We start from the raw sequence: 11,196 nt of genomic DNA on the forward strand, positions 1-11,196 counted from the left end.
CCCTGGCCAGCAGCAGCGGTGGTGGCGGCAGTGGCAGGTGGCCGGGAGAAGGAAGGGAGTACCCAGCCAGCAGCCGGCAGCCGCTAGGGACCCTACCAGTGCATGAATTTCATGCACTGGGCCTCTAGTGTCAATATAATACTGAAAGTACAGGCTTTAATGGCAAAGCAGGTGAAATTCAATCTCCAAAATAATGGTTTAATAATTCCAGGGAGTTAACCTCTCTGAGATTCTGTTAAATAGGTTGACACTCGACCACTGAGCCACCCTGGCCAGGCTCAATACCATCTTTTAATAATATCTACAGCTTCTGAGAGTTAAGGCCCAGTACCAATTAAGTCATAGATTTGTATCTCATAGACCAGTTACCTTCACACACTTCCCCATAGAGTATACTGATGGCCTTTGCCAAGTTTTTTAAAGAACATGCTCTGCTAAACACAAGGAAACTTGATCAGCAAGCATAAAGATCAATATTAAATTCATTTCTGCTCAATAAACATCTCAATTCATATGCTTAACGAATAGTTTTGTCAGTGGTTTCTTCCATTTTCAGAACTTAAGAATTAGAAAAGTTATACATTAGCCATTGTTTTATGGAGATGAGGGGATAAAAGTAAATACCAATTCAAACACATTTTTATATTGTTTTATAAAAATTATACTTTCTTCTCCAAAAGCCTCTGGCCCTATGTGTATAAATTCCTATTTCAGTCACTGAGTTGACAGTAGAAACAAAAGAATGGTGTAATAGATGTGTGTGTCTCATTTCCATTAGCATATCAAGCAGCTGCTATGAAAACAAGTATCTTCTGTTTTACAAAACATGTCAGAAATTTCCATCCAGTCATCTTTAACTCCAACATCAGTTCTCTCTGAAAAAGCCAAAGAACCACCATTGGCCACACGGTCAAAACACCTTCCTGTTTCAAACAGATTCTCCGCTCCTACCCTGCCCCTTCATTTCCTAAGGATTAGCTGTTTCTTAACTGACTGCCAGGGCCTTCTAAGCGTCCTCCTATTTCCTCAGTCTTACCTTGTCTTTTTAAAATTTTTTTTTCCAATTACAGTTGACATACAATATATTAGCTTCATGTATACAACATAGTTATTAGACATCTATATAATTTACAAAGTGTTCCCCCCAATAAGTCTAGTACCCAACCTGACACCATACATAGTTATTATAATACTAGAGGCCTGGTGCACGCATTCGTGCACAGGTGGGGTCTGGCTGGCCCGCCCCAATGGGGGCCCATTGGGCTGGGCTGGCAGGGGGGAGGGAATGTGGGCAGTTGGCCGGGCCGGTCCTGCCCCCATCAGGATGTTGGAGGCCGACTGGGGGCTGGGCCGGCAAAGGGGGGCTGATCAGGCCCGGATCTGCACCTCATAGCCACTGTTTGTTCCACCATTCTGGTTGCTGGGCTTTTATAAATATATAGATTATTGACTATATTCCCTGTGCTGTACTTTGTATTCCTATAACTCAGTGGTTCTCAACCTTCCTAATGCCGCGACCCTTTAATACAGTTCCTCATGTTGTGGTGACCCCCAACCATAAAATTATTTTTGTTTGCTACTTCATAACTGTAATTTTCCTACTGTTATGAATCATAATGTAAATATCTGTGTTTTCCGATGGTCTTAGGCTCTACAGCAGCGGTTCTCAACCTGTGGGTCGCGACCCACAGGTTGAGAACCACTAGCAGGGTCGCCGAAGACCATCGGAAAACACAGATATTACCAACAAAACACAGATATTAAGACCATCGCCTAAGACCATCAGAAAACACAGATATTACCAACAAAACACAGATATTAAGACCATCACCTAAGACCATCAGAAAACACAGATATTACCAACAAAACACAGATATTACCAACAAAACAGCAGCGGGGTCGCCTAAGACCATTGGAAAACACAGATATTTACATTATGATTCATAACAGTAGCAAAATTACAGTTATGAAGTAGCAACAAAAATAATTTTATGGTTGGGGGTCACTACAACATGAGGAACTGTATTAAAGGGTCGTGGCATTAGGAAGGTTGAGAACCACTGCTATAACTATTTTTATAAGTGCCAATTTATACTTCTTAATCCCTTCACCTTTTTCACCCATTTCCCTAAACCCCCTCCCATATGGCAACCATCATTTTGTTCTCTGTATCTATGTTTGTTTCTGTCAAGTTTGTTGGTTTATTTTGTAAGTGAAATCATGTGGTATTTGTCATTCTCTGACTTATTTGAAAAGGGAACCCTCTCGTGCACTGTTGGTGGGATCGTAAACTGGTGCAGCCACTATGGAAAAACAGTATGGAGTTCCTCAAAAAATTACTGGTTTGGCTCAGTGGATAAAGCGTTGGCTGAAGGGTCCTGGGTTCGTTTTCAGTCAAGGGCACATGCCTGGGTTGCAGGCTCGATCCCCAGTCGGGGTCATGCAGGAGGCAACTGGTCAATGATTCTCTCTCTCTCTCTCTCTCCCTCTACCTTCCTATCCGAAATTAATAAAAATATATTTAAAAAATTAAAAATAGAGCTAACTTATGACCCAGCAATTCCTCTTCTGGGTATTTATCCAAAGAAATCCAAAACACTAATTCAAAAATATATACGTGCCCCTAGGTTCATTGAAGCATTATTTACAATAGCCAAGATATGAGAGCAACCTCAGTTTTGTCTCTAATTCATGACTGCTTGCTTGGTTTTGACCGGCCTCCTTACTTTTCCGATTCACATGCTTCATTTTCACCATGCGCTCTTAAATGTTGCCCAGCTATATCCTGAATCAGTCATCTACCCAAGCTTGCAATCTTGCCCTGAGATATGGCAATCTTTCTCTTTCATGCTTCTGTCTGAGACCCACACGAAGTTCTAAAAAGCTAAATTAGAGCACATGGACCAGCTACCCTAAACCCACACTTCTGGACCTACCTAGTGTCAGGGCTCCCTGTAATTTCACCCTGCCTTTCCAATCTCATCCTTCTCTAGTCAACCTCACAGAACCCTCCTTTCTGGCAGGCTAAGCTTGTCTCTGCTGCCTAAACTTGCCTAGCTCATTCCTGTTTCTTTGCCTTTGCTCTCAGGCCATACTTCCTCCTCAAAAACCAATGCTTTCCCCTCCCTCCTATCTTGCAACCATTCCAATCATATGCTCCCTCCTCCAAGTCCAGCCTAAGTTCTCCCTCCCCAGAGAAGACTTCCCTAACCATCCAGCTTCCAAAGATCTTTCACTCATCTAAATTCCTTTATTTCCCTATCACTCACCTGGCACTTAGTTACCTAGCAATCTGCTATAGGTGTTTACCTTTTAATCTTATCTTTTCACAACACAGTTATTTCCGCATAAGCATGAACCATAAAGCACACTTCGATACTAGACAACACTAAGAGCAAGTTTTTAGGAAATAAAATTCTCCCAAAGAGAATAAGCAATCTCATTTTTTTTTCACGTTTCTTTCTAGCCCTTGCCCATTCCTGTTTATATTTCATATAATAACTAGAGGCCTGGTGCATGAAATTCGTGCACGGGGGTGGGGTGGGGGGTTCCCTCAGCCTGGCCTGCACCCTCTCCAATCCGGGACCCCTCGGGGGATGTCCGACTGCCTCTCGAAATCCGGGGCCACTGGCTCCTAACCACCCGCCTGCCTGCCTGCCTGCCTGATCGCCCCTAACCCCTCTGCCTGCCTGCCTGATCACCCCTAACCACCTCTGCCTGCCTGTTTGCCTGATTGCCCCTAACTGCTCCCCTAACAGCCTGATCACCCCTAACTGCCCCCCTGCTGGCCTGATCGCCCCTAACCAACTCTGCCTTGCCCCACACCCGGGACCCAGGATTCCCTCCTCTGGCCAGTCGCAGGCACCTGGGATCCAGGGCTTCCCTCCCTCTGGCTGGCTGCAGGCACCCAGGACCCAGGCTGGCTTTGCCCGGGCTGGCCACAGCCACAGGCGCCCAGGACCACAGGGCAGGCAGCTTGTCCCTCTCCTGGGCTGTAGCCCCAGCCTCTGGCGCCCAGGACCACGGGGCGGGCAGCTTGTCCCTTTCCTGGAACGCAGGTGCAGGCTCAGCTATTGGCACCCGAGACCACGGGGCATGCAGCTTGTCCCTCTCCTGGAACACAGGTGCAGGCTCAGCTATTGGCACCCGAGACCACGGGGCATGCAGCTTGTCCCTCTCCCGGTCTGTGGGCACAGGTGCAGCTGCTGGAACCCGGGACTGTGGGGCGGGCGGCTTGCCCCTCTCGCAGGCCACAGCCTGGCTGGTCCCCATTCCTCTCTCCCCAGTGTTGAGTGTCTGAGCAGTTCCAGCGCAAGGGCGTGAGGGCGTGATGACCATTTGCATATTAGCTCTTTATTATATAGGATGATCATAATAGTAGATTCAATAGTAGATTACCATAATAGATTCAAACAGTTACACATACCATATTATATTCTGCTTTTACTTCTAACATAGAAAACAGTCTTCCTTGTAAATGGTTTTAATTTTCATCGTTTTTAATCTATACTAATAAAAGGGTAATATGCTAATTAGACCAGATCAACCAGACATCTTCTGGTCTTCCAGTCCTCCTTCCAGACAAAGCCATGGTGGCAGGGGCTGAGGCAGAGGTGGTTAGGGGCAATCAGGCCGGCAGGCAGAGGGGTTAAGGGTGATTAGGCTGGCAGGGGAGGGAGGTTAGGAGTGATTAGGCCAGCAGGGGAGCAGTTAGGGGGCGATCAGGCCAGCAGGGGAGGGTGGTTAGGGCAATCAGGCCTGAAAGGGAGTGCAGTTAGGGGTAATCAGGCCAGCAGGCAGAGGGGTTAGGGGCAATCAAGCTGGCAGGGGAGGGCGGTTAGGGGTGATCAGGCTGGCAGGGGAGGGCGGTTAGGGGCGATCATGGCCAGCAGGCCAGAGTGTTAGGGGCGATCAGGCCGCAGGCAGAGGTGGTTAGGGGCAATCAGGCCAGCAGGCAGAGGGGTGAGGGGTGATCAGGCAGGCAGGCAGAGGTGGTTAGGGGCGATCAGGCAGGCAGGCAGAGTGGTTAGGGGTGATTAGGCAGGCAGGCAGGTGAGTGATTAGGAGCCAGATTGTGAGAGGGATATCTGATTGCCGGTTTGGGCCTAAACCAGCAGTCAGACATCCCCCAGGGGTCCCGGATTGGAGAGGATGCAGGCCGGGCTGAGGGACGCCCCCCCATGCATGAATTTTGTGCACCAGGCCTCTAGTAGCTTTATAATAGTCTTTCCATGTATACTAGATAGTAATTTACTTATGCATTAACCTCTACTAGATATCACATTCTTCTTTATGTTTTTCACTGTATCAAGTACTATAAAATGTGAAGTAAAACCCTTGAGAAATGTCTGATGAAATAAATATATATTGTCCATACTTGCTAACACCTGCAATATAACCTATTTCACTGTTTTTCTCCCCAGCTAAATTTCTAGTGTAATTTCTGATTTCACCACCTTAGGCTAGGTAGACAGCAAAGGTATTTTCCAAATACTTTTCATATAGATTTATTAAATTTTGGTAGTTGATCTTATACATATTTATATATGAGCAGCCCTTTGAGGAAAGGTAATAAGATCCCATAATATACAGTATAATATAAGCCACACATGTAGCAGGCACTCAATAAGTATCAAATCTCTTTTAAACCACCTAAAGTTATAAAAGATCAAATTCCTGAACAGGAGAGTGTCACTGATCTAGCTAGTACCATCAATTATGCTTGTAAAACTTTCAGTTCATTTAATAATTAGATTGATTAATAATGTATGAATGGGTGTTCTTTACAGTATATAGAAGAATACAACCAGAGTTACCTGGCGAGTTGTACGAGTCTAAAAGATAACATAGAAAACAAACAATATTTGCAAACAGAACTAACTTCAAGAGCTCATGACAAAACAAGTCTATCCTTTTTCTTTGGCTTAGGTTCATATATTTCAAATGAATAAAAGTAAAATTAAAACTGTAAAATTACATATGCATGTGAACACAAAGTGGAATGAAAATAAGAAAACACAAGAGTGTGAGTTGTCAAGATGGAAGGATGTCAGAGACTTTCCTTTTTATGTTTTGTTAGTATAACGTTAAATGTGTACCAAGAACGATATTCCAGACAAAAGCATATTCATTAAGGGGACGGGGGCGGGCTATAAGGGGTCAATGGGAGAAAAAAAAAAGAGATATATGTAATACTTTCAACAATAAAGATTTTTTAAAAAGCATATTCATTAACTATTACAACTCTTGCTATTTAATTTAGCAAAAATGACTGAAATACTCTTATTCCACATGATAAATGTGAAGTAATAAGCCAACTAACTACCTCAACACCTAAGCATAGTCTAGTGTACTATAAGTGAAGAACTTAATAGTACACTAGAGCTTCTTGCAAATTTCAGATTTTCCTCAAACAGTAGCTAATGTGATTCCAAATATCAAAATCTGTACAGTAAAACTACAGCATCCCAGTAACCAACCCATTCTCATCTTATTCTTATTTGTGAAGTCATTTCTGAGGTTGATCCTACACTAATATATTAAGAGAGAAACAATTATGACTAAAAGTTTACTATTTGTCATAATTATATACTATTACTTAATACATTAATTTTCCCAAAAGTAATAATTGGTCAAAGCAATATGATTCATTTCAAAATTACTCGAAAGGAATATGGTTTTGTTTTAGTCTTTTCAAACAAACTCTAGATAGAAGTTTAAATATCACTAACTTTAAAATTCATTACATTGCATTCCATAAAAACCTCTAGATTTATGTGAACAACTACTTAGTGACAAAATAGAAATAGAATCAATTTTAATTATCTGTGGTAATCACTGAAAAAAGAAGTCCATGTGCTTTCAGGAACTATAAGACCATGTAAGTGAAGGCACTGAATGAATGAGGTAGTTTATCTCAAATAAGGCACTTCTATTTACATGATAATGGACCCATATTTAAACATTAATTTAAAAATGCGTTCAGCCAAAGGAAAAGCTAACATCCATTCCATAACTAAAATGATTATTCTATCAAAACTCAGATACTGATAATGATTACAATTTAACTAATGACAATTTATAAGTAAAAAAGATAGTACTTCCCTCAAAAACTAAAACGGGGGGTGGGGTGGGGGGTTGGGGGGAGAATTCTACCTGAGATAGGTCTTTTGTGGTGGTTGGTTAACTGCCTCTTTTTAGCACTGACATTTCCAAGTTTTTCATGAAAAAGAAATTTTAAGAATGTGCTAAAGTCATCCTTTCAGAATCAAATCCCAGATCAGTTGTGTTTTATGTGGCTTGGTTTTTGTTTTTGTTTTTTAAGTTTTTCCTAATCATTGTGATGGTAATAAATTTAAGGTGAATTTAAATCAAGATGCCTGAACAAGGAACAGAAGCTTTTGAAAACTTTCAGAGTTCCTCTAAGTTCTTTCATTTTCTCAGAGCTTGGAACTAGTGAGGTCAAGACTAAACTAGTTTGAGTTATTAGGGAAAAATTCTTCTTTGTCACATGACAATCTTAAGCTGACCTAGCAGGAACAGAAGGAATCACCAACTCCAACAGAAGGTGTAACTTCCAGAGAAGAGATAAACCAACTCCCATGAGAAGGACAAACCAAACAAAGTATAGATTAACTGATTGAGCTATATGTAATATCTCACTATACACAAAAGATAGCAAAGAAAAAGGAAAACTGAAAAACAACTCATGATTCTTACACAGACTTAAACAACATTTATGAGCAAAGAAGTGGCAAGAACGATTTAGAACAGCGATTTTCAACCTTTTTCAGCTCATGGCACACATAAACTAATTACTAGAATTCTGTGGCACACTAAAAAAATATATTATTTTTTGCTTATATGACCAAAAAAAAAAAATGATAGGACTTCCCTCAAAAACTAAATTTTGATTCATCCACACCAGACGGCTATTGTGTTGGCTGTTGTCATTTCTTTATTTGACAATCTAAGGGAAAATAGGTCAGTGCCCCTGACTAAACAGTCAGGTATTGCATGTTTTAAAAATTCTTGTAGCACACCGGTTTGACAATCGCTGACTTAAAACACGACTCTGAAACATACGAATGATTCCGATTAGTTAAGAGTCTTGAAAAGACTCTCCTGGGATTATAATAGTGACACCTACCCCCCAATAATATAACCTTATACAGAAAGTGTTTTGAAATATATTATCTCATTTAAAGTAACTTGCCCAGTCACACTGCTAGTTAAGTATTAAAGCCAAGACCCAGCCCACCTTCCCCTCAGACTTGGAGTTGGGGTTCTCTCCACGCCATCTGACTGTCTAAAGAGGATTTAAATGTACTTGGTTTATCTGCTTTCTCCACCCTCCCTGCAGATTGAAGAGAATGTCTGAAAGATACAATTTCACAAGAATCTTGGCACTTTAAACTATTGTTGAGAGATGAGCAATATGACTTCAAGCAAAAACAAAACTTTCTCAACAGTCAGAAAATGTGGGAGTAGGGAGACGTCTCTTTTACCCAGCTTCAAAGTATTTCCAACTCTGTATGACCGTCCAGGGTAAAGGAATAGACAGTTGAAAAGGCAAGACGAGCAATGTTTGCACTTGAGTGCTTTCTCAGGAGGAGTAGACCACACTCCCTGCCATTTTTCCTGCCGCGAGCCACCAAAGTGCAGGGTGAGGGCGACTGGGCCGGTGACGTGGGGCTTCGGGGTGCCTGGCTGTCCGGCCTGGCCGGAGGGGTGAGACCGAAGGGGCGGGGGCCGCACTGACAGCTGGCAAGGAGACAGTGGGGACCCGCGAGGCAAGGGCCCAGGGGAAGGGGTGGGGGAAGGAGGAAGGGAGCCCGGGGCCAGGGACTAGGGCGCCCTCCTGGAAGGGCAGGGGGAAGCGAGAGGGCGAGAGGGCGAAAGGGCGCGGGGCGGGGCGGACGCGCCGGCGGAAGGGGCAGCGGACCGGGACGTGGGGCCCTCGGCGCCCCGGGACGCGGTGCAGACGAGGGGAGGGGCGTCCCGTACAGGCGGGGCGCGCGTGGAGGACCAGGTTTCGGGGTGCGCGGGCCGCCCTCCAGCCCGGATGCGGACTCCAGGGGCGGGGCAGCGGGACCCCACAGGGCGGCCGCCGCGAAGGGGCGCACCAGGCACCTGCCGCCTCTGCTGAGGCGGCCCCGGGCGGGCTCGGTTCTCACCTCTTCGGTTCATGGGCCGGATCCGGACGGCCACTTTCACTTTGGAGTCTCCCATCCTGCCGCCACCGCCGGGACTCTCGCTCGGCTTCCGTCTGCCGTGGCCACCGGGCAACTCTTCGGGGCTGACCCGGCGGTAGGGGGCTGCGGCAGGAGGGGCGGGGCCTGAATAGGGGCGGGGCCTGGGCAGGGGCGGGACCTGGGCAGGGGCGGGGCAGGCCGCTGGGCTCTGGGCGCGCCCCCTCTGCATGACGGGATTTGTAGTCCCTGCGGGTGGTCGTGGCTGGCTGGGAGAACTCTGAGCGCTTGGCTCACAAGAGACCTTGCAGATGCCCCTCTGCTTCTACACCATTCTTGTTCTCATAAACTGTCGATGAGCTGATACCTCATGTGAGAACAAATAGCTAAGTAATTGACATTGGAGACCCTGCAACCTCTTCAGATTCATTACCTGCCAATTTAGTGTTTGATTCCTGGCTCAAATTATTTCTTCTGCTTAGATTGCCCTCCAGGCCTCGTTTACCGAAACCATCCTTCAAGACAAGTCAAAAGTTACCTCCTCTGGATGTCTTGATAGTATGTAGTAAAGTATATACCACTCCACCCCCTGCCTCCCTTCCAGACTAGACCTTGGTCTCTGGAACCAATCTGAGTTCAAATCCAATTTCCAACTGTGTCACTTCACACAAGTGATTTGACTGATCTGTGTTTGTTGTTTCATGTGTTAAATGAAGACAGTAGGATTGTTGTGCGTTTTAAATGAGTTAATGCATGTTAGCTCTTAAAACCTACCTGGCACACAAAAAAAGTGCTCAATAAATGTTAGCCATTATTTTTTCTCTGTTATAGCATTTATGCTGCAACTATTTATGTCTCTCCTATTGTGTATTTCTTAAAACCATATCTTATTTATATGAATAGTCTAGCCTGCAATAGAAAACCACACTAAAATTAGTTCTTTTTTATTGATTTTTTTAAGAGAGAGAGAAACATCAATTTGTTGTTCCACTTATTTATGAATTCATTGGTTGATTCTTGTATGTGCCCTGACCCAGGATCAAATCTAAAACCCACAACCCTGGAGTAACCTGACGCTCTAACTAACTGAGCTACCCAGCCAGGGCTAAAATTAGTTCTTTTTCCTTAGTTCTGTTTTGGTTTTTTTTTTTAATCCTCACCTGAGGGTATGTTTATTGTTTGTTTGTTTTTTAGAGAGGGAGGGAAGCTGAGAGAGAGAGAGAGAGAGAGAAACATCCATGTGAGAGAGAAACATTGATCGGCTGCCTCCCATACATGCTCCAAATAGGGATGGAACCCGAAACCTAAGTATGTCCTTGACAACTGAGCCACCCAGCTAGGGCTAAAATATTTCTTTATTAAGCTATTAAAAAAACCACAGTCTCTTAATCATCCAGTATGGAATTTTTTGGTCAAGCAACAGTTATGTGTCCAATAGGCCCTTTCCATTCTCCCATAGAAAGAAGAGGCAAGCTACATAATAAAAACCCTTCCTCTTCTCTTCCCCAAAGAAGTCCCTGCCCTCCCCCAGTATCTTTTCTTTTCTAATAGCTCCCTTGTCCCACCCTTTTTCCTATAAAATCCTTCCATTTTGTACAACTCAGAGCTCCCTTCTGGTTGCTAGATGGGATTCACGAATCACTTAGATTTTCACATTTACTCAGTTGATTTTTTTTTTTAACAGACTGTTAACTGGTGGTCTGGGGCAAGATCTGGACTGCAAATGTGTTCTATTTGGCCCAACAGTATTGACCAATGCCTGGAAATCAGGAGATTTTCACATACAATACTGGGCCTATATTACATATTGGAAGTGTAGATTGGGATTGAGAAGCAGTGGCCACCTTTAGAAGAGGCAGTTCTCTCCAGTTCACCATAGCCCCATCCAGTCTGCTTTACCACTCACCTGTCTAGATCCGACGGGTTTATGACGCCTGGTTGGATATGTTTACATGTCAGTACAGAACTCAGAACCATTTTACAGATAAATGAATACAGAAAGCTG

The 11,196-nt window shown here is 44.1% G+C and overlaps 1 protein-coding gene across 2 annotated transcripts in view; it reads right to left on the bottom strand.

The window, feature by feature from the left end:
* The window catches only part of KIF13B (kinesin family member 13B), a 205,586-nt gene extending 196,258 nt beyond the window's left edge, over positions 1-9,328 (bottom strand). For both annotated transcript variants that reach the window (XM_079772493.1, XM_079772492.1), the window contains exon 1: positions 9,177-9,328. In XM_079772493.1, coding sequence (XP_079628619.1) covers positions 9,177-9,231 — 55 coding nt within the window. In that variant the 5' untranslated portion in view covers positions 9,232-9,328. The remainder of the gene's footprint in view (positions 1-9,176) is intronic.
* Positions 9,329-11,196: the final 1,868 nt, after the last annotated feature.

Source organism: Cnephaeus nilssonii, assembly GCF_951640355.1.
Source record: "Cnephaeus nilssonii genome assembly, chromosome: 5".
NCBI lineage: Eukaryota > Metazoa > Chordata > Mammalia > Chiroptera > Vespertilionidae > Cnephaeus > Cnephaeus nilssonii.